Source organism: Podarcis tiliguerta (genome assembly GCF_965153285.1).
Source record: "Podarcis tiliguerta genome assembly, chromosome: 2".
Taxonomy (NCBI): domain Eukaryota; kingdom Metazoa; phylum Chordata; class Lepidosauria; order Squamata; family Lacertidae; genus Podarcis; species Podarcis tiliguerta.
Window position 1 is genome coordinate 70,282,641 of NC_139535.1, and position 24,799 is coordinate 70,307,439.

The 24,799-nt window shown below is 42.5% G+C and overlaps 1 protein-coding gene across 5 annotated transcripts in view; it reads right to left on the bottom strand.

Annotated features, from left to right (window-relative positions):
• The window catches only part of PPP2R2B (protein phosphatase 2 regulatory subunit Bbeta), a 244,790-nt gene that overhangs the window by 15,370 nt on the left and 204,621 nt on the right, over positions 1 to 24,799 (bottom strand). For all 5 annotated transcript variants that reach the window (XM_083430846.1, XM_083430847.1, XM_083430849.1 and 2 more), the window contains one exon: positions 11,548 to 11,712. In XM_083430846.1, the coding sequence (XP_083286972.1) occupies positions 11,548 to 11,712 (165 nt within the window). The remainder of the gene's footprint in view (positions 1 to 11,547; positions 11,713 to 24,799) is intronic.

Genomic DNA, 24,799 nt, shown 5'->3' on the forward strand with positions numbered 1-24,799 from the left:
AATTTTGTTCTGACCCATGTTGTTGGTTCTGGTAACTGTGTTTGTGGGGGTTTTAGATTTGGCTGAATGTACACAGGCTGTCTGGCCTACGGGTGTATTAGTGAGTGTGAAATTTTTGTGGTTACTGAGTGAAAACTTGCTTTATGGATTTTATTATTGTATCTTTTTATTATTTTATATTCTGGATTATTATTCTTGTTCACTTTTCTTTGTTGACTGCTTTGGAATCTTTTCTGATGCACAGAAGTATTATAAACGCTTGAAAAAAAATGAGAGAGAGGGAGAGGGAGAGGGAGAGAAGGAGGAGGAGGAGGGGGAGGAGGAGGAGGGGGGGGGAGGAGGAGGAGGAGGAGGAGGAGGAGGAGGAGGAACTACATGTATATTTGACCAAAGGAACCACATTTCTGTGGCCAGGGCAGAAAACATGAAGTGTGGCTAAAACAAGACGAAGCTTAAGGAAATTTCTTAGAGACAGTAGGATTTCTTTCACACTGCATGGATTCAGTTGCAATGCTGGGTTCTCACCCTTCGAGGGTAATGACCCACTTGACACCTAACATCCTGGCAATGAGAATTTTATTTACTTATTAAAAAAAGTAAGTCTGACACTAGCAGTCAGACCTCCTGCAGGAAAAACTGGGGAAGAAAACCATACCAGAGCAGTTTTTCCTTTCTCAGCACAAATATTTGGTGAGTTTCATTGCCCTCTAACTGAATGCTGAGCTGTGAAGTCCTGAATTTTGGAATACGGTGTGTGCAGGGAGGAGGGATGGAAACATCCCAAAGTGCCAGGATAAATGATCTCTCTACAAATCTGAAATGGCACTGCTCACAGCAGTCTCCAGCTTGAGCTCCTTTAGCTGCCAGCAGGAAATCTGATGACTTGTGGGTTTTTCAAAAATAAAACGAAAACATCAAGAGAAGGGGAGGGGATCAAGATCTGAGCTGGCTTGCGCAAAGCACCTAACTTCCACAAGAGCTTGTCGCGGCTGTAATAATTATGGGCTCAGGCACACTAGGAGGCAGGATTTGGGAGGAATTTTTAACAGCGGCATCATTTCTATGGGTTCTGTTATGTGCAAAGCTTGAGTCAAGTTTGCTGGTGCTAAAGTGACAGCAGAGGCGATGGGCTGACTTTTGCTGCAGTCGAGGAAAGAGAAATTTGCAACCACCACCAAATTATACAAAACCTGAGCATGTGAAAAACTCAGGGTCAGCCTACTTGTGATGTTGCAGATCTCCATATATTTTTATTTCTATTTTAAAGCAGCCATGGGGGGGGGGGCACTGAATTTGAGGGTGGGGTGGGGTTAATTCTGCCCCGCTTTATTTTCCTGATCTAAATACCCCACTAACCAGTATCTGCAGGAGTGAAGAACCTGCAGGCCTGCAGATGCTGCTCCACTGCAACTCCCATCACCCCAAATATTTGCCATGCTGGCTGGGGCTGGAAGGAGCTGCAGTCCAGCAATAGCTGGAGGGGTATAGGTCAGAAAAGGTAAGAGGCCATCCACCTTTCAGTCATGCTCCCTTGGTTTCTATACATCTCGTACCATCCTGTAAAATCTCTTTTAGAGAAATATGCACACGTGGAAGCAAAATCTTTCTTAAATTCAGGTGTCCATGTAAATAGCAGTGCAATTTATATATACAGTTGTACCTTTGTTTTCGAACTCCTTGTGACACAAACATTTTGGCTCCCGAACACCGCAAACCTGGGAGTGTGTGTTCTGGTTTGCGAACTTTTTTTGGAAGCCGAATGTCTGAGGTGGCTTCCGCAGCTTCCACTTGAGTGCAGGAAGCTCCTGCAGCCAATCAGAAGCCACACCCTGGTTTTCGGAAGTCGAACAGACTTCTGGAACGGATTCCGTTCAAGAACAAAGGTTCGGACTGTACTGGCCGATATGAACCAGACTGCTGCAGTGGAAGAGAAGGGGAGCAGGGCCACTGCATTAGCTCTAATGAGACCCCTGCTCCTTCTGGTTCCCCCTCTGGTCATTATAGGAAGATCTTGAAGAACTGGTGCCCAAGTTTGCTTCCCCCCCTTCATCTCTCCTTCCCCATTCTCTTTTCTTCTGTGTTGTGTCTTATTAGTGTTAAGCCTGAAGGCTGCAAACTGTTCTGGGGGCCTCTTTGGCTGAAGTGCACGGTAAAACTGCTTTTAATTAAATATCGTGGACCTTGTTGTAAAAAGACATAAACATTTACATAGCCAGCTTGCCACAATGCCATTTCTCTCTCTCTCTCTTTCTTTTTATTTTTAATTGATTCACCAAAAAAGAAACAAAACAAAAATACAAATGAAAATATTGATAAACACAATATTAATTACAAAATGATAAAGCAAAAATTGGTCTTTAGACTATAGACCCAACCTCCCATCTATTCCTTATTTCAATTATATTATATGTTGCCAGTACACACTTTTATTTTAAATTGACTAATTCTTAATTTATCTTAGGTCTCATATCTTACTTAAAGCTACTACTGAAATTATTTGAATGCTGCAACAGAGTTTATACTGCTGTAATTATTTTTCAAATAAACTTTGAAGACCTCCCATTTTGAGACAAATTCCTGTTTTGGTTTGTTCTTTATCTTTTCTGATACGCTGTCTAACTCCACATATTCTGTCAGTTTTTGAGTCCAATCATGAATAGAGGGGATTTCATTACTCTTCCATTTTGTAACAATAAGAACTCTTGCTGCAACTGTAGCATATAAAAAATACCCTTCATTTTTTGCAGGATATCCAAACTTGTAATCCTCAGAAGATAAGCTTCTGGTTTTCTCTTAAAGGAAATCTTTAGCATTTTTTGTAATTCTGAGTAATTCTGCTCTCCCAAAATGCTTGGATTTTCTTACATAGCCACCACATGTGATAGAAAGTGCCTGATTTATCTCCACACATCCAAGAGTTACTTGGGACACTTTTGTACATCTTTGAGAATTTTAGAAAATTCTCTCTTAAGACATAACAATTTGTAAATTTCTAATTATTTTCCCACAAATTTTCCCATTGGGGCATGGTTCCCAGTCAAGGAGGAGTCGGTATACCTTGAAAAGGGTTTTTCTTTTAAAATTTACTAATTCGGATTCGAATCGAGAGATTTCTGCTGCAAAACCCTTTTGCTTATCAGATTTGAACTTTTCATGTACCTGATGGTACTGAAACTAATCTGAGATGTACTCTCTTATTTCCTCGAAACTTTTTAATTTTAGTTGGTTGTCTTCTTCCTATAATAGGGTTTTATATGTTGGCCAAGTTTTCTGGGTATTTTTCCTTTTCACCACGGAGACTTCAATTGGGGAAGTCCACAATGCCATTTTTCATGCTACCCAGCAATCCAGGATGAGGATTATATGTGCAGACTACAGGATTTAGAACCGGGATTGACTTTATATTTCCTTGAATTGGGCCAAACTCTTCTGTGTAAGCTCCCTCTCAACAGTACATTTGGTGAAGGGCACTTTAGAACAATGCCTGCTTTGCGGTTTATTCATAAAAAGACAAGGCATAAGTGACCTTCCTTCCCACAGTTTTTGTCTTCATCATTTGCAATGACTACCATTGCAAAGTGAAAATTGAAATGCAGGAATCTGTGAACTGCCTTATTATCAAAGACCAGATGGTGCTCCTTCACTCAAAAGAACCTCTGCCAACTGGAGACTTGGTGGTACCATGACAACTGGTACAGAGAAATCTTAGATTCCTCAGATCATCATATATGGGGCCTATCCCAGCTTAGAAGGGGATCTCTGGGCAGAGGAGACAACCATTCTCCTCAACCCCCAACTGAGACAGCAAGGGGCTGCTTTGGGGAAGGAAGGAAGGAAACCAACCAACTGAAAGTCACTGGATGGATAATCACTATAATTTTTGCAGAATAACTTGCTATTTGGTAATATATGCTTAAATATTCCCAACACTATTATTTTAGTATGTACCAGCATGGCAACAAGTAGTCAATGTCTACTTTTTCTTCTCATGTCATCATGTCTGCATTCCTAAAAAGTTCAATGGTAGGGATGGGAGACCTCAGGCCCAGGGCCCAAATGTGCTCCCCCCCCCGGGCTGCTGCATCTGACTCTTGGAACTCTCCTCAGGCCATATTCCCTCCCAAGGCACAACCCTAATCTAGGCTGTTTTTGCCTGGCTAGAATCTGCCCTTCAACTCTGAATATGCTTCTTGCTTGACTGGATGGAGGACAGTATTTAAAACAGTAGACTCAGGACAAGAGATCAAAGAATGCCAATGTAAACAGGTATGTCTTCAAAAAATCATATTTCAGCAGGGAGTGCATTCTATAGTACTAGGCCCACTGGTGAAAAAGCCTGGCCTCCTGTAACCACAAGGCAATCATTCTTAGACTGCAGCAAGACTAACCTGCAGAATGATATACAAAGTCTAACTTCTAAAATGAAATTATGAACAACCTAAAATTTATTTCAACCTGCAAATAGGAAAAATAGGATACAACAGCAAAAGGGATGCTGAGGAAACCTTGGTGATGCTGACAACTAGTATCCTCTGGAATCTGGTTAGCAGAAACTGCTCTCCCCTTACCCACAAAATTTCATGGAAATTCAATTTTTCACTTCTCTGTTTGTTGGGAGCACTTTGCATTAGGATAACCAGAACCAGTCTATTATCATCCGAGTTGGATAGATCTCTTGGTTCCAGATCAGTCTCAAGCACCCTAATGCCAAAGGCTGCAAAAGTATACTTTGAATGACACAGGGAATGAACATGTTGATAGAGGAACAAATGGTAATTTGCAAATCTTGACTGTAGGAGAGCTGCCCTTAAATATCCAGCAGGCTAAATGGAGTTGTAGTTTCTGACTATTCATGGTTTTTTTTTGGGGGGGGGCATGGAAATGGGTAGCGCTGTGGGTTAAACCACAGAGCCTAGGGCTTGCCGATCAGAAGGTCGGCAGTTCAAACCCTCGCAACGGGGTGAGCTCCCGTTGCTCGGTCCCTGCTCCTGCCAACCTAGCAGTTCGAAAGCACGTCAAAGTGCAAATAGATAAATAGGTACCATTCCGGTGGGAAGGTAAACGGCATTTCCGTGCGCTGCTCTGGTTCGTCAGAAGCGGCTTAGTCATGCTGGCCACATGACCCGGAAGCTGTATGACGGCTCCCTCAGCCAATAAAGCGAGATGAGCGCCGCAACCCCAGAGTCGGCCACGACTGGACCTAATGGTCAGGGGCCTCTTTACCTTTACCTTATGGAAACATCATTTTAGCCTTCAGGTGCTTAGGGAACTTGTCCCAAGAGGTTTTCAGAGCAACTAATGTGGGACATGTGGTGCAATTTCTATAGTTTCTACATGTTCTGTAATTACATGTTATTTCCTTAACTTTGTGGCTGAGTAGTGCAGGATTCCACAACGCACCATTGTTCTGAATAGAATTTTTTTTTTAGTTGATGACTAAATCCTGAAGATTTACAGAAGCCCCTTCCCCAAGCTGGTACCTCGGGATTTTGGGGGCTGCACAGCAATTTGAGATTAGGGAAATGTGAGCTTGCTGGGCACTGGTGATTACATAAAATACATTGTTCACTACTGCAAGGCAGGACTTATTTGGGAAAGGGGTGGGATTGGACCTCTGCTTCCATTCTGTATAAAACTGTCTTGCTTATAGCAGCAGGAACAGCTTGATTCCAAATAAACAGCTCTCCCACACCAGCAATGAACCATTTGTTTCAGTGTCTGTCAAAGGTGTCCCACAGAAGGCTGTGTGATCCTGTAACATACAGTCCAGTTGCTTGGAGCAGCTATGCACTCACTTCCTGTTTATTCTCCACTTGGACCTTTTCCTTCTTTTGTGTTTATGACGCAATGATAAAGGCACAAAAATCCTGGCCTTCAAGGTTCTCAGGGGGCTGGGGAATTTCACAGAAATATGGTTAATCTCTCTCCTACAATGACATTTCATCTGTAAAACTACAGAGCTAGCACTCTTCCCATCTGGTGGTATGGCTGACAATTTCCCCTATAATCGGACAAAACCTGGCAATTTTCCTGCAGTGCAAAAGGAGACTGTGATTTTTCATTTTAGAGAGGCAGAAAGCAGAAGGGGTTTCATCCCCCTACAGTGAAATTTCATTGCTCCCAATATAATGAGAGAGGCTCAAGAGTTTTCTACAGGAAGAACCACATCCAACCTCTACAAGTTTCCGAGTTTTCCACACTGGAAACAAGAGGAAATGTTTCAATCATTTTGTTCTTACGCCAACAGCAGACCACCAGAAGATAAAGAGAAATTAGACGCTGTGGGTTAAACCACAGAGCCTAGGACTTGCTGATCAGAAGGTCAGCGGTTCGAATCCCCACAACGGGGTGAGCTCCCGTTGCTCAATCCAGGCTCCTGCCAACCTAGCAGTTCGAAAGCACGTCAAAGTGCAAGTAGATAAATAGGTACTGCTCCGGCAGGAAGGTAAACAGCGTTTCCATGTGCTGCTCTGGTTCGCCAGAAGTGGCTTAGTCATGCTGGCCACATGACCCGGAAGCTGTATGCCGGCTCCCTCGGCCAATAAAGCAAGATGAGCGCCACAGCCCTAGAGTCAGCCACGACTGGACCTAATGGTCAGGGGTCCCTTTACCTTTTTACAGATTTCTAGGGTTGGAACTCATCCAGATTTGTGCTCATCCCACACCTAGAAAGCATGGGTCTGAGTGGGTTCCCGCTTATCCCATGCTTTCTAGGCATGGGTCTGAGTTGTTTTGGACTTGCCCTGCTGCTTTCCCCGGGAAAATCAGATAAATTTGAGCAAATGTCAACCTAGAGAAAACCTGTTTGAAGTTTGCCCCAATTCAGCAGTGAAGATCAAGTTTTCTTAGGGGAAAGGGGCGGGTCAAGGGCAAGTCTTGATGGTAGTTATGCTGAAAGTCACTTACTGCTATTGGAGTAACCTAGAGCATTGATTTGTGATAATGCTTCTCCCTTGCCTAGATCAAGGATGGAGCAATGTGGGTGGGTGGAGAAACCTCTAACCTCTGCATGGTTAGAAGGTAGCCTGCTGTACAATTTTGCCTCTGGCTCTACCCACCACTGGCATGTTATGGTCACTGAAAGGCAGCTGTCATGCCAAAAAAGGCTCCTTGCCTCTGCTGCAGAAAGTATACAGAGCTGCTACGAGGCTCACACTATATGGCAGTACTACTCACAAGGGAATGGTCATTTGGGAGAACCAGCACCTCCCATGTAAGTGCTGAAAAAAGGGCTGTTGGTTGCACAAGCCATCATGGAATATCACCTGCCTAATTGCTCACAGTTTGTAGGAAATGAAGATTACATGAACACTGAAACCCAATCACACTGCAGCAAGAACATTTAGCCTCAATAAAAGCCAGACTCTGCAGTTGCTGAGAATACAGGCTTAGTGGGATGTGAAATCCTATCCTCCTAAGGAACTGGAAAAGAGCTCAATAAAATCAGGACTATACACTCCGCCGAGTCTGGTCTGGGACCGTAATAAATTCAATTCAACATACACTCCACCACTGGGTGTGTGTGAAGGGGGGGGGGGGGAGTTGGAACTTTTCCAGGAATCTTATCCTTGGCTCTAACGCACCTACCCAGAGGTGTGACCTTGATACTGCTTGAATATCACAGTACAGAAAACCCAGCTATGCTTTTTATGTCACTGCTGCCTCTACAATGGCCACCTGCCAAGAACGAAACAGTTCTGCAAAGAGTGGCTTCTCTCTAGGAGGCACTCCCAGAACAGCATGGGACAAGGAAGGTTGAGCAAGGGAGTTGCTTTCAAGGCCACATGCAGCGGATTTATCTTGATAACTTTTTAAGGCTACTGCATTACCCACAGTATTGTGGGGTGGTGGTTCAGCCAACACTGCCATATACATGTCGGAAAATTTCTGGGTGGCAGAGTAAGGTAAGGAACATACTTTCTTTGACATAAAGCTGCAGATTCATTCGGTACGGCTATGGATTGTGCATAGAAAGAGGTACATATTTCCAGTTGCATGGTGCATATCCTAAGGCACAGCAATGCATATCCACAGCAATGCATTACAGGTATCGCCACCTGTGACACGTAACAGAAACACAATTGGAAGGTGCTTCAATACAATCTGCATTTTGATTAAACACAACTAGTTATTAAATATTTCCTTTTGAAAATTCATCTGTAAAGGCCAGAGTCACTTTTTTTTTTGTTTTTTTTTTGATCCCCGATGAACTGCCTCAATTCCAACTTGCAAGTCTGCTGAACCACAATTGACTGAGGGCCAATGCTTCTGAAGGATAGGGAAAAATCAATATCAGACGTCAAGGGAGAGGTCAAATTGAACTTGTTTTCACAATTGGCTTGTATGCGCTCTAAAGGACACTGCAGCAGCAGCAGAACAAAGAAACAAACCAAGCCAAGGTCTCTGGTGTTGAAAAAGGGAAGGAAATGAATCCAGCCTGCTTCTTGATGCTTATATTATGAATCTGAGGTGGTACAATAATCAGACACTGGGAGGAAAGAGTGAAAAAAATTGTGGCTGTCCAATGAACTCTAGTGATAGATATCACGATATAATCATACGCTTGGAACAGCCATCTAATTGGGCTTCTGTGACATCTCCCACTAAGTGGAAGCGATAAAGCCGAAGAGGTCATTTTTGTAACCTGGTTATTAGGGGTTAGGGATTGATTCAATAGCAAAAAGAAAAGAAAAACTGCAAGCTACTACCGCATCATGGATGGGAGAAATGGCTATTTTCCTAGGAAAACAGCACCTTTGAGATATAAACTCTCTCAAAAGGAACATGCTCATATTTTATCTGTACTTTTTGTGGACAAAAGAAAATAAACAAAACATGACAAAACACATGCTAGGAGAATATGCCAATCTAAACAGGAAAACATGCAGCCATTGTGAACCTTATCAGAGTTTGCATAATGGGATCAACATGTGCAAAAGTTAAGGAGACAGAGAGGTCTTGTTCCGCTTTAGGAAACGGACGTAAGATCATGTGACAAAGGAGATCAGTCATGGAAAAAGGGAAGAAAACTTGTTCCTCACAGAAGTCCTGTTTTAAGTTCAGATGCAGCAATAAGCCAGGCTTTGTCATTAGAGAAATGGGTGATGCCATGCCTCATGCTTGCATGTGCTCTCCTCCTACCTTCCTTCGTGCAAGAGGGATTGATGCTGGTTTAGGGGCAAGCTATGGTTTCCACAAACCATAGTCTGCTGCATTCAGATGGAATGACAAACAATGGTTTGCAAAAACAGAAGCTAAAGACCACCAATCTCCTCCCTTTCAGCATGATGGAAAGAAGGGAACACATCCAACTATAGTCAGGCCACCCCTCTAAAATATAGTATGTTTACGCAAGACAAGCTTTCTGATTCAATTGAATTAGGCTGGTTCGCTGAGATAAAATCCCCCATGGATTCTTGGTTCAGGTATAAGAACAACTTGTTCTACTTTATAAATCCTGAGTCAAAATAATCTAGCTAAAATGACTCAGCCCCTTGAGAAATTCTTTACATAAGGGTTTGATCTGGATTAAAACATCTGTGTAATTTAACGTAGACAAAAATAGTTAAGGATAACTCAACATCTACATAACACTTGTTCAGATTGAAAACCTATTCCAGTTATCCACTTAACTGTAAATCACTACTGGTTTCATTTTTTACTCTCTTTAGCGCATCAACTCACCAAATTCTTTGAATATTTCATTTTAACTGCATTGGCATTTTCTCTTATTAAGTGATGCATGTGGAGCTGTGGTCTAAACCATTGAACCTCTTGGGCTTGCTGATCGGAAGGTTGGAGGTTTGAATCCACATGATGGGGTGAGCTCCTGTTGCTGCCTCAGCTTTTGACAACCTAGCAGTTCGAAAGCATACCAGTCCAGGTAGATAAATAGGTAGTGCTATGGCAAGAAGGTAAACGGAATTTCCGTGAGCTCTGGCACTCATCACAGTGTTGCGTTGCACCAGAAGCGGTTTAGTCATGCTGGCCACATGACCCAGAAAGCTGTCTCCAGACAAACGCCGGCTCCCTTGGCCTGAAGGCAAGATGAGCGCCACACCTCATAGTCTCCTTTGACTGTCCATGGGTCCTTTACCTTTACCTTCCCTTATTAAAGGGGGAGAGGCACATAACCAAACTGATGTGTGAAAATGTGAGCTGAGTGAGTTCAGAAAGTGGTAAAAGCATGTCGAACACACTACCCAACAAGCATCTGGCATCTTTGGGGCAGCATGGGAATGAGCAGTGGGTTGTTACCAGTCGTGGAGTTATAAAGCAGTCACACAACCACATCACCACATACTGAACTCTACATGGATACGGTCAACCCCTGTTTTCAACATACCAATTTGAGAATGTGATTTGATCTTTTATGTCAGAAGTGGGGAATCTTTACTAAGACTGAGGGCTGCATTCCATCATGAGCAATCTTCTCGTGGTCACATGCCAATGGTGGGCAGGGCTAGAGGCGAAGGTGGTTGGAGCAAAGTGTGCGACTTTTACCTTTGCTTAGGAGGCTACATTCCAGCCATTAAAATGTCTGAGGTTTCTGCACACACACTCCACCCATGCAAGCAAGAGGCATTATCACAGCTGAGTGGCACATTCCGCCCAGGCAAATGTACTTGAAGAGGATGCAGAGCAGGGCCAGTGCAAGGAGTGGCCTGGGAGGTGGGGTGTGTCCTGATGGCTGGGCAGAGATGCCTGCAGGGCTGTACTTGCCACCCAGGCTAGAGGTTCTCCATCTCTGCTTTAGTAGCTACATTCATCTTAGTTGTTATAGAAAATAGTGTATGACCTGCAATTTAATATCACCATTTCTGATTTGCAAAACCACCACATTAATAATTAAAAGCTGACTCCCAAACTGGAAGCACTCTTCAGATGGCAAGAAATGAAAAATGGGCTTTGGATTAAATTTTGAGGATCAGAATAACTTAGTTCAAAACCAATCTCTCTCTCCCGTCCTTTTAAAAAGCAATTAGCTGAATCTTTGCAAGAGATTTATTTCAATTCTGGCTGGAAAAGGAATCAGGCGGGGCCTTATAGCAATTGCACATCTCTTGTTCAGGGGGACAGAAAGCAATGGTGTGGGTCCCGTTCCCCATGCATTAAAGCAACTATTCATAAAATGCTTTGCCATTCCCTCCGCCTTCCACACCCAGGGATTTCCCATGTACTTTGAGCTTTCAGTTTGACATTAAGATATCCGAGAACCCAGTGAACCAGAAATTAAAGTGAGCTCTGGGTGTTACTCATTCTGGCAGGAGGGTAAGGTTGGGTTGTACAGAGATATAAACAGCACCAAGGTAAAAACTATTGTGCATGCTGCTCTTACTTTGGCAACCACAGCAGGAAGAGCATATATTCTATTCACTTCCATCTGGTAATACTTTGTGTCAGAAGTAAGCTTGATTACTAAGAAAAAACTAAGGTTCCTTCTCTCCCCCCCCCCCATAGACCTGCCATTGAGATACATATTTTTATATAAAATAAGTACAAATCCTATTTTCTCATTCATCCTTCCGTGGGCCAAAATATACTCACATTTGGAGTGCCTGTCACACAGGGCGGACGCTCGCATGTCGCACAGTCTTATTGTCCCCTTGCTGCTGCTGTAGACAAAGGTGTTGCAGTGGTGCGGATGGAACTCTGCAGCCGTAATCACTTCTGTCAGCTCCTCCATGTTTGCTGGTTTTATATCTACAATATCTGGCAGAAGTGAATCAAGGCAGAACAAACAGCACAGAGCGGGAGGCCTAACATGATGTCCCAAGGAAGTGGGGAGGAGACAAAAGAGTGCCATATATCTCGACTGGGGAGACCTGGGTGGAACTCACTTCTCATTTGTGAATCTGATACTGGGCCAACTACTAACTTTCTGAGTAACATACCTGAGATGTTATGAGGATAGAAGGGGATAATAGGAGAAGTTATCGTCTACCTGTCTGGGAGCCTGCACGTTAGCTCATTTACACTAAGCTATGGCTTGGTTTAATGTTATGTGTAAATGAGGGCAAACTGTGCATATTTATTTGTTTATATTTTGTTTATCAAAATATACTGCAGTTTCACAAAAATATTGGAGTGGTATACAACAATTATAAAAGCAATGAAAACATGCAAAACCAGAATTAAAACCATAGATCACTGGCTACTGCAAGAGAAATATTATCTGCACAAGCCCGGTGGTATAGGAAAGTTTTCAGATTGTCCACTGGAAGAGTTTTCCATAGGACTAGGCAAGTAACATGAAAGGCTCAGTTTTGTGTTGACATCAGATGAATATCACCAACTTGGGGGACAAATATCAACGCTTCAACAGATGTTCTCAGGTGTGATATAAGAATTCAGGTGGTCCTTAAGGTACCCTGGATCCACGTTATTCAGGGTTTTATAAATTATTACCAGAAATTTATACTTGGCTAGGTAGTGCAGATGCTTTAACAACAGTGTTACATGTTGTCAATCAACTGCCCCCATCAGCAGTTTAGCTGCTGCACTTTGGACTACAACTCCCTGCCAGTCCAACTGAGCTGATGCAAGTTGTAGTCCAAAACATCAGGAATGTGGTAGCTTGGCAAAGGATGGTCTAGACCAAATCCTTCTCTAGCTCCGTCCCTTTCAGTTGGAATGTTGTGCATATGATCAAGTTTCTTATGCATCCTCATGCTGTAACATGCCATGGTGCTAGAAAGAACACTCATTCAAAGCACATTGCTTTATCTGCCATCAACCATGTGCTAGGTGATTGACTCAAAATGAATCCTAACTCATTAGTCAACTAGGTTGCCCCCTGGCTGATGGTAGGCGCACAATAGATTTTCTATTTCAGAAAGCAAAATCAATCTGTAACACCATGGGCAATCATCTGAGGAAAATAAACAGACTAGTCAGATGAAATAAAAGGCTGAGGTAAGTCACATAAATACCAGCCACTTGCTCTCACGAAAACAAGCTATTAGCTCCTACTCTTCTCTTGTCTCCTGGATTTTCTTTGTTGCTTATATTGGAGCAGACACTCTCCATTCTCTACTAGTTGCCCTGGCATATGTAAGCTATCCTCAGTGGGATTGTATTTTGGTAATTATAAATGTCCACCGCAAGGAGGCGAAAACCCCCAGCACAGTCACCAAAACCTTACAATTTACCAGTAACCATGCTTTAACTGGGATAGGGCAACTACTTTATGGCATTCATGACCTTAATGACTCAACAAAATAGCAAGCTGTCTATCATTAAGTGTCTCCTTCCTTCTTTTCCTCTTACCAAATATTTTAGTTTGGCATACATTAACAAAATTGTTCCTCAAAGTGGCAGCCTCATTGGTCTAGTTTGCACATAATGCTATACTATGTTTAATGTCAACCACAGTTAAAGTTAATAAATCATGGTTTAGTGTCATGTGCGAATGAGGCCACTGGCTCCACAGAACAAAGGAATTCCTCTGATCAGGCTAAAGTCCAATCAGTTTAACAAAAAATGCTTTTCGAATATTGTTTTCCTTAACAGGCCAAGAAATTGATTCTCTCTGGTTGCCCATGATGCATGAGCCTAGGTCAAGAACTAAGGAGGTGGGAGTCAGGGCATGCAACTGTTTCTAGAGACCACTGGTTGAAATGGAGGTGAATTAGAACATGGAACTATAACAACTCCTTGTCTGTTGTGAGTCTCCAGTATTGAGTGAAAGTGAATGGGAGACCATTTGATTATAAGGGATTGGACACAAGATCTAGAAGCCCATCTCCTGATCTTCCCTCCCTCCCTTAAACAAAAGTCTTTGCTGGTGAAGAAGGGTCTATAAGCCCTTGCCTAGAATATGCATTAGTTGCATCCTATGCAATCATGTCCTGACCACACTGGAACACGGTGAAGTGAGAATCATCTGTGAAGGAAGACCTACTAATAATGCCCTGTTGTTGTTGTTTAGTCGTTTAGTCGTGTCCGACTCTTCGTGACCCCATGGACCAGAGCACGCCAGGCACTTCTGTCCTCATCATAATAATGCCCTAGGGTATTACTAACCTGAACCCCCCCCTTCATTCCAGGAAGCACCAGGAATGGCTTAAGCATCACATGGCCTGCCCAGGTTTCTTTGTTAGAATTGCATTAAACAATTGATCATCATTACACAATCTTTTCTGCCTACTCACTCTGGTCAGCTAATTTCCTACTATATCTGCTTGGCTATCATCACATGATAACCCTCCATTATCTAGGCATTCTTTTGTTCACAGTCTACTCATTCTCCACTGAAACTTGGCTAATTTCTTGTGTTAATTACAGGGCAATGCTATGCGTGTTTATTCAGAAGAAATTCCCACTGTATCCAGTGGGGTTTAACTCCCTAGTCACTGTGTTTAATACTGTATCCTTAATTTCCTTTCCCGTATGGGAGAAAGATATTTTCTGACCTTGCCCCATCCTGATAACTTCACAGCTCCACAGAAACCTCTCTGGGTTCCCACCTATTCCTCCCCTTTTCACACTTGCATAAACCTGTAGTCCTGGGAGAATGAAGCACATATGCACAGAAAACATGTAAAAAGCAGGGCAATGGAAGACTATGAGGGCTAACGAGAGTTATATCACCAATTCATAACCCACTGAAGCAAAGGGCAGAATCTGTACGCTGACACCAGCTCCACCAACAATTGATCTTTAGAGGAGATAAAATGTCTTTTCAATACAGAATTGGAGCAAAATTGAGATTGTGGCTAGGAATGTTTTAAGCATTCCCTGATTCCAAAAAAATAAAAATAAAAATAAAGAGCAGCACCCCATACAAAAAACAGGACAGTATATATCCAGGATGCAATGTGGTGCTTTCAGACCATATTAATTCCAAGCAAAATAACAGGAAATCTGACTGTCTTGGGGTATTTTTTAGTCTCACAGGGATGTTTGCAGCCACACTAATTAAAACTCAGCCTGTGCTTCTTTATTGATTTTAGTGCAAGGAAAGCTAGCAGCTAAAGTAACTGCTTACTTTCAGATTACAACCGTTTGCTTTGGTTCAAGATGGAAGAGTTATGATTCCTGCCCCCTGCAACCCCAACCCAAGGGACAAAATGAAGCAGTTTTAAAAAATAGCCAAGGCATCACGCTAGAAAATCTTTCCAATAATTGCTGCCGGGGTTGGTTTTTTTCAATTCTTCACATTTCGATCCAAGATAGAATCACAGATGGACACAATTGTAAGATTCAGGGTATTTATTGGTATTTTTTTCTCAGCTGGCCTTACCATTCAGAGAAAAAGCCCTGATAAGTGCAGATGATCTTTTGATGATTGGCTCCCTCAGTCATTGCTCTGAGATGGTGGCCACTGATGTCAAGCAGTTTTAGATTTCACACTACAAAAACCCCAGCATGGGCCAATTCTGTTGGCTTTGTGAAGCCTTAGTGTGGATAAAGGGGAGGAGGAGGAGGGAAAAGCACAGAGGCATTCTTTGCCCCATACGGAAAACAAATTAAGTTCCTGCTGCTAACAGGGGCGAATGGGAGGTTAGGAACATCCTTCTCCTGTAGGGATTACTGGGAAAATGTGGCTGTGTGAAAAATACTTTCCTTAATGTAGCATTATATGATGGGGAAATTGAATAGTTGGATATACCACCCTCCTCATCTTCTCATAAATGAAACTTGTGTTTCAGAGAGATAAGGGATCCAATTCACTGGGGCACGTCCCCCTACACAAGTCCTATTGGAATGAGCATGCGACTTTCCACCCTTATTGATAAATTTAAAAACTAGAGAATCGCTAGGTCCAGATGGCATCTACCCCAAAATTATTAAAGAACTCAAATGTTAAATTGCTGATTTAACAAAGCTATGGAACTTTACCCTAATATTAACATCTGTAACCAGAGGGGCAGGAAGTGGGAAATGAAAGTTGCATGCCATTTGGTTTAACATCTATTCCAGGCAAGTTTATGGAAACATTTTTTAAAGACAAAACGTTCAAGCATATAGGAGAAAATGTGCTGGAAAAGAGTCAACATGGCTTCTGCAAACCATCTCTCTAACCTTTTAAAATTGTTTGAAAGGATAAGTAAGCAGGCTGATAGAAGTGACCTGGTAGACACTGTGTATTGGTCTTCCAAAAAGCTTTTTGATAAATGTCTTCATCAAAGCCTTCTGAGTAAACCAAGCAGTCATGGAATAAATGGATGGGTCCTCTTATAGATCAGTAACTGGTTAAAAGAACAAAAAGCAGAGATTAGGCATAAATGGACAGCTCTCCCAATGGAGGGATCTGAGAAGTTCCACAAGCATCAGTATTGAGGTTGGAGGTTTTTGAGCTTAATCAGAAATTATATGAACAGTGAGGTGTCCAAGTATACTTATGACTTTGAATTATTTTGGTTGCTAAAAACAAAACAAAAGGATTGTGAAGAGCACCAAAATGAATTCATCAAACTGGGTGAATAGACAATAATATTACAAGTACAGTTCAACAGTGAGGCACACTGAGGCAAAAAATATATATCCTAATCTCTACACACTGATGAGGTTTGAACTGACAGTGATTGATCAGGAAAGAGACTTTGGAATCATGGTGGATACCTTGATGGAAATATTAGCACAGAATGTGGCAACTATGAAAAAGGTGACGTCCATGTTATGGATAATTAGGGAAAAGTTTGGGAAAATATGCACTCCAAGATCAGAGGAAGCACATATCTGAATACTAGTTGCTGGGGAGTAACCAGTGGGGCATCAGACACCCCCAGGCAAGCACAAACGGCAACCTATTCTATTGGTGGCAACAGAATGCTTCTTTCAAGCCCAATTTCAGCTGGGAGGGGGTGGGGCAGAGTAGGCTACAGGCACCAGGAAACGTCTCCTTGGGCAGTTGTGCACCCCCAGGCAACACGTCAGCAATCCTTGCTTTAATAAATCTCTCAACCTCCTAGCTGCAAGACTGGAGTAAGAAAGACTGGTTTGTATTATAGTGTTGCACATCAGAGCACAAGAAGCTGCCTTATACTGAGTCAGACTTACTGGTCAATCTCAGTATTATCTACCCTGACTGGTAGCTGCTCTCCAGAGTTTCAGACAGGCACATTCCCAGCCCTACCTAGAGATACTGGGGCATTCTGCACTCTGAAGCTGTGACCTGCTGCATACATAGCAGATGCCTGACCACTGAACTACAGGCCCTTCCCCTTGTGCTAAGTTTATTATGTGTGTGAAATACTTCGAAAGTTCAGTAAATATTAACGTTCATGGCAAAACCATATGAAACACTTTCTTCCAGTGACAGTCAATGCAGAGAGGTTTCCCATCCCTGGTCTGCATGAGCAATGCTTCCTCACCACTGCTTGGCTTCTTTGTGCCATGGAAACACTTCCTGCCATGTTGGTGATGTTCTAGTTTCAAGCTGCTTCAGCCAAACGGGAGGGAAATAATCTAGTGAAAGTGTGAAAAAGCAGTGCACTGTCTGTCCGTAGATTCCAAGTCTTGCTAATACTCTACACTTCAGTATCTGCCTGTAATATCTACGCTGCCAGTCTTCTTGTCAGCTGGAAGGATGGTCCTTCAATTAAAATCACAAGCTGGGAAACCAAGAAAAATGGGCACTTTCCCCAGCCTAGCAAAGAATCGCCTTGGCTGCATTATTTGCATTACTACTGATATGGCATGGAATCTTTTATCCTTATTTTGCTTTCATTGAACACTGTATCACTCACCGCAATTTAGCAAGGAGCAGGACGTGGGAGTGAAATCAATGCATAGGAAAAAGGCAGCAAGTATACACGTCACATGCAAAGTCACTGGCAGAGCTCAGAATGAAAAGAATAACACATGTGATTTAATTTTGCCCACAGAGACGCTTTGATTTAGCTTCTCAAGCCATACAACTTTACAGCAGCCTCACTGACCAATGAGACTACTCTGGAGGAAGTGGTTCTAGTGGATCTAGCTTCTGTAGAATTTATAAATTTGATTTATTTGTGGACTTTGCACAAATGATGCTTCAGGTATGTCAGATGGCATTATTATCATGGACTTATAGGAAGATTTATCAATCTGTATTGATTTACTTAAAATATCTTGCAAATGCCACGAATGCGCACAGAGGTTTTGTGACACGCACCGTATCTGGATTAGGATGAACCTCCTCCCTTGGCATAATTTTCACTTACAACTCAAGAAGGATTTCATCCTGGCTCTCTAAGGGACAAAAGGCAGGTTCATTAATCCACTGCATGCTTCTGCCCCGGGGGATATTGAGACCTTGTTAAATAGAATCTGCACTTGACCAAGGAAGGAGCTGTCGGCCCACATGACACAGTTCTGATATTGAAAATGTTAAGCTCATTGACTTCAGTGGGAATAACTGGACATAAGTAGCAAATCCCTGAACTCATCAGGCACACACAAATAAATAAGCAAATAAATATGAATATGCTAACGGATACAACTCAGTGACAGAGCACTGAGGTAAGGCTCCTATCTGAAACCCTGGAATGCCATTGCCAGTCAGTATAGAGCAGGGGGAAAAACCTGTGGCCCTCCAGATGTTCATAGATTGCAACTCCCACCATCTCTAACCACTGGCCATCTTGCCTGAGACTGACAGGAGCTGGAGTCTAGCCACATCTGAAGGGCCAGGAATTTTCAATCCCTAGTGCAGATCATCTTGAACTAGATGGGCCGACCATCTGAGTTAGCGTAAGCTTCCTATGGCTACCCCACACATTTAAATGGACATATACTGACTCAGTGGATAGGTTGATATTATGGTGACAAATCTCATAGCTAGGGCCAACGATGATTTCCCCCCTAAGAGGCCAGCTTTGTCTTAGATTTCAGTAAATAAGTGACACTTCACTTTTAGTCTGTTCTTTCTGGAAACATCTAATGGGCCATGGGTGGCCCAAGATGTTTTGGCACCTGAGGCAAACCACCAAGAAGGAGGGCGTGAGCGAAGATCTACTTCAGGAACAAGGGGGGAGGGAAATAAAGATTGGCATGGGGATCTGTTGCCTCTGCAGATCCTGCAGCCTGAGGCGGTCGCTTCACCTTGCCTCATGTGCTGGCCCTGCACGAACCAAAGATATGCTCTCCCAGAACCTTATTTTGCAAGGAATTTTGTGCATACACGAGGATGCAAAATGTAACTAGCCAAGTTAGATTGAATTTATTGATTTTATTTGGTACATTTTTGTGCATGATTGTTGTGTTCCCTCAATAAAATTATTTATATTTTGACACTTGTCCTTAATTATAAATAGGAAAATTATCTTAACAATATTTTGTTAAGTTCTGTGTCCTCTGGCCCTAAACTCAAAGCATCTCTCTTTATTTTCCCTGGAACTGGGCTAAAAAGAGGGGAAATAGATGGACGGGCTAGGGTGTGACAGGAAATTCATCCTGTCTGTTGGCAGCCCCTATTAAGTCTTCTTTTTGGGGGGGGGGCACTTAATACGAACTTCCCCTCCAGATTTAAACACCTGTATTTAACTGAATAGGTCTCTGCCATCACATCTACTTTGTGCTTTACGCAAAGGAGGCACATCTACTTCATAGGAGCTTTCCCCTGACTCCAGAAATATGCTAGCGTAGTCCTGTAGTGGGAAAAGTCTTTTGATCATCAGTACCAGAAGAAACGGACAAGCCTTTCCCTCAGTCCAGTGCCAGGATCTTTCACGGGATCCCATGCACCAGTGGAGCACAGAATTGGGCTGTTAGATTTTAGCTTCTCTTTCATCACATTTTCAGACTGGAAATTAGTTATGCATTTGAAAGAACCAATTTGTTCTTGCAAATGAATAATAGATGGGCCCAACATGAAATGCACCGGGTTTGTGAGCACATGTGGTTTAGATGGGAATGCTTAACAGGACGCACACAGAGTGATAACATAGTTTAAAAGGGCCACGTTGTACAAGAAGTGCAGGCTTTCTGCAGTTAATGTGTAATGCAGGCTCACCCAACTTATGCTGTATCCAGCCAAATGTGGCTTAATAAATGTCCTGCTTTTTCTGCCTGCATAAAAAACACCCTAAACATTTACCGAGCTGAAGGTGTGTCCCCTAAACTACAACTCCATTGACATGCCCACTGCCTAACTGGAGACATAAGCATGGGCACACACGCATCAACACTTGCACACTTACTATTGCAAACACTAGTGGAAGGCCCATGCAAATAAACTGCCATGTTAAGTGTGAAGCAATTCTAAATTGACCAGAATTTGGAGGAGAGGGTAACAAGAGAAAAGGGGGAAATTATTACCTTCCCCAGTGTAACCCTCTTCTAAAATAAAAATGCATTTCTCCGGGTTGGCGCCATCGCCGAATGGCGGACTCCCTCCGAGCTCCGGAGGGAGTCTGCTCGGCAGGGGCTGGGTCCTACCGCACCGGCGATGCGGGGACCCTTAGAAACCACGGCCACGGAGGCCGTGGACATGGAGACTCGGCTTGCACCGTTAGCGCCCTCCCGACTCGTGAAGGAGCCTTTTTAAAGGCTACGGATCGGGTGCCGGGGAGAAGCGTGGTGCCTTGAGTCCTCTGCTTCCCCTGCTGAGCGCAGCCGCATGCCATCCGGCGGAGAGCGCTGACTTCTTCCATGGAAAATTCGGACTTTTCAACAATAACCCGTGAGTAAATCTGGAAATCGGGTTCAAAAGGAGGAAAAAAGAAATTTTTTTTTCGAATTGGATACGAGCGGGGGGGATTCAAAAAGGAAGTCAGTCCCCTCCCTATTGTAAATTGTCTAAAACAAAGACGGGGAAACCAAGACCCAAAAAGGCTTGCATTGCTGATAAAAATTACAATTCCACGATGGGGAACTACAAGAACTGTGCTGGAGGAGGAACTGGAGAAGGGAAACACAACCCCCCCCCCTGGGAACCGGGGCGATTGAAGAGAGAGCCTGGTGAAAGGAGTCGGAGAGTTCGACAGTTTTCAAAATAGCTGTCAAAGTCGGAAAGTGGAGTGGATTTTATTATGAGAACTTGGCTGGTTAAATTTGCTTCAATTTGCTACAATTTGTTAAAATCTGGATACAAAATGGCGAATATGGATAACAACTTGACTTTTGGACTAGAGGAAACAAAGTTATAACAATCCCCCTCGAGGAGCTTCGGGACATTACAAGGACTGGGAAAGTGGAAAAACACCAATGGAATTTTACAGAACTGGTTACCATCTGGGAAAGCTGCAAAACGGAAACAACATCTCGTCTGCAGGGTGTTTTCTTTTTTTTTTTTTTTTTTTAAAGGAGACAATAGACTTTTCTATTGAAGAAAGGAAGGGACTGAACGTAAGGTTTTGCCCCTGAACAACAACCATCCCTGCAGACTTACCAAACTTGCGAATTACAACGTTTAAGCAGCGGAACAAAAGGAAATTAGACTACAAACCGGAAAGAACAACGGAGGGAGTTATACTACAGTTTTCTTAAAGACTGAAGTTAAAGCTTTGGAGAATAATAATAATAATAATAATTTTGATTATCAAAAAATTTATTTCTAATTTTAAAAAAAAAAGGGAAAGCCAGCTGGAGTTGGGGAAAAGTTGTGATTTATGGCCTTAAGAATTCCAGGCAGATACTAGGGGTTGATGGTCAGGGGGAAATTAAACCGGGGACAGGGGGGGGAGAACTAAAACTCCAAAGGCTTGCCAACTTTGTTCTTTTTTGTTGAATTGGTCTTTCTTTTTTATTATTCATTATATCTCTTATTTTTTACCTTTTCTATTGTTATTATCTGGGGTGCTTTTTTTATCAAAAATGGAAATTGTGGAATGAAAGGGGGTGGGTCCTGGGGAAAGAACATTGGGTTGTTTATTATTATTAAGGGTAAAACAAATTAAGCTTTAATTTGAAAGGGGAATTTGTGCGGCCAACAATGTGAAATGGGAATATGGTGGGGGTGGGGGAAGGGGGGAGTCCCATAAGTGATTATGCATTTTTTGAAAAATTTTAATAAATATTATTTAAAAAAAAAAAAAAAAAAAAATAAAATAAAAATGCATTTCTCTTGCTCTCAAAACCAACTTAAATATAAAAAATGGGCAAAGACAAGGGTTTTCAAATACATTCCTTACCCAGAGAAGCTGCGATTCTAAAAATAGCTCTGAGGAATATGCATAATGCCTTCACTATTTAGTAATTAGCAATTGGCCCTGCACACATCATGCTATATAAATGCTAAGCACATCATCGTCATCATATTGAAAGTGCTTAGCTTTGTCTGGATCACACATATTATCCACTACAGATTTTTCACTCTACGAGGAAGAAGCAATTGGCAATTTTGCAACTGTCCACTGTTCTCCAGTGCACAGAATTCAAGTAGGCATCTATACACTCAAATCTGTAGTAACCAGGGAGACACTTTAGGGATGGGACAGGATTTGTCACATGCTGACAGGTTCCATCTATGGCTCATTGACAGACCAGAAGGCTTCCTTCATTTAAAATATACCATGTTGATGGTGTGCGTTGTTACAATCCTTTGCAAGAATGAAATGCTGCAAAGGCCCACAAGCTTTTGCAAAAACACAAGACCCAGGGTTTCCCCATAACTCTCACTCAGAATGGATAGAGGGCCAAAACTGGGTTTGGTGGATCACACTAACTGTGACAAAAAGGGAACTCTCAAGGAGAAAAATAATGAACTAATGGATCATGTCTGTTAAGCACATCACTGCCAGCTCGATTGAGAAGAAAGCAACCACAATAGACCGCTGTCAAAAAGACAAAATTTTCTCAGTTTTTAGTACGGCTTTCTTTTAACAGCAATCCCTTTTAAGGCTGCTTTTAGCATACATTTAAACTCACAGCAACCCACTCTTGGCTGATGAAGGTTGCAGTGCCACAAGAAATGAACAGCAGTGCTGTCTGCCTATGGGAAAGCATGCCATGTTATAATATTCAACTATCCCAGAATGTCAACTTACTCGTGTGTGCTAGATGGGACATATATTCAGCTGACCCAAAATTACACAGGTTGTGTAATAGCTTTAAAGCAGGGTTTCTGAAAACCCTGCAGAACCTACCAAGTTTAACTGAAAATTCTGCAGTGGGAGACTGCTAAACAAAGTGCAAGCAATAAATGAAAGGATAGATCAAAACGCTTAATTGGTTCCTTTGAGTCAATGCTGTATTTGCATGTCTCTCTGGATGCATCATCATCTTTTTATAGCAGGGATGAAGAAGCTGTGGCCCTCCAGATGTTACTGGACTCCAACTCCCATCAGCCCCAGCCAGCATGGCCAATGGGCAGGGGTGATGGGAGTTGTGGCCCAGCAGCATCTGCAGAGTCCTGGGTTAGCCACCCCTGCTTTACAATGTGGATGAGTATATATATATATTTCCCCCCTGAAGGGACCCAAGTGAAATGTGAGGTGTTGTGGTTAAAAGCAGTTCAGGTGAGAAAGGGAGGCTGTAGACTAAACTGCAGGATTGCGAAAGGGAAAGGTGAAGCGTTTTGCATCCAGGCTAAGCCAACATCCCACTGTTACAGGAAAGGTCTATTATAGCAACCGAATCATAGCAGGCTTCAAACTGCACAGTTCAAACAAAAGCACACCACGTTCCCAGATCTCTGACTTGGCATGGTGAAATCACGACTGCTTCAAGTGCATACTTACACCCCCATCCTACTGATATTTCAAGAGGCACCCAGGGCCATGAAAATTAGACATCCCATCCTAGTTAAAAGCTGGGTGCCTTTTAGTTCGTCCTTCCCAACTGTTCCCTGGCAACTCTTACTATCCCTTTGGCTTCTTTTCACCACAACTACTGCTGGATCAGGGTGTACTGAATTTTTCAACTTTCAACTTCCAAAAATGAGGGGTTCTAAAAAGTTGTGACATGACTTGGGATTCAAAAGACATTTTGGTTAAATTAATATAGTTTTGCTTGATAATTGAAATGTGTGTAAAATTGCATAGAAATAATTAAAAATGGCTGCCAAGTATTTGCAGTTATATTATTATTATTATTAGGCATTACCTGACATCTTCATAAGGTAAAATTAAAATCTTTGGTTTTCTGAAAACAGTTTCTATGCTTTTTAATCAAATGTAGCTTTACCAAACTAAATGTTGTCCGAAGTAACAGCAGATTTGAATCCCTCACACCCCAAAACATATTTTTAAGACCCCTCACTGAATAAATTTGCAAAAATTGTTTCAACACCTAAAATGACACACTCATGGCTGCCACATAGCCTGACCGTACTGTGGCTTCTGAGGAAGAGATTGAGAACAACAACTTAACAATAGTTATCAGGCAAATCCTCAGCCCATTTCCTAGAATAGGAAAATTTAAAAATGCACACACAAACTCGGTGTGCACTTATGAACAAACCAAGCACTGGGTGCTTCCTCCCTGCCCCCCATGGCTGGTAAAGGAAACCTACATTTTAGCTGCTTACTTGAGAGCAACATTGTTTGAGAGAGCAATATATGGTATTCTAGCGATGTTTTGGGCACACCTGATATAATTATTGCCACAAGTCCTATTATTATTCCAGTTGTGGCTTTATAAAGGTGACTGGCACGGCCTCATTTGCATGCCTGGTTCCGGCAGCCTGTCACATATCTGTAGCATGCAATGAAAGCTACCTATTAATATTTCTTCTCCCCATGCTCCCTAAAGGCACCTGTCTTCTAAATTACACCTTGCAATTGCCTTCCTCCCATGCTGATCCTGTAAGCAAAATTCAACAATTTGTCAACCGAGCTGGAAAGCAGCACCTTGCAATAATGACCAGCTGAGCTGAGCTGCATTTAGATTTCTAGCTAAGGGGAGCAGAGCCCAGTGTTAGAAACTGAGATAT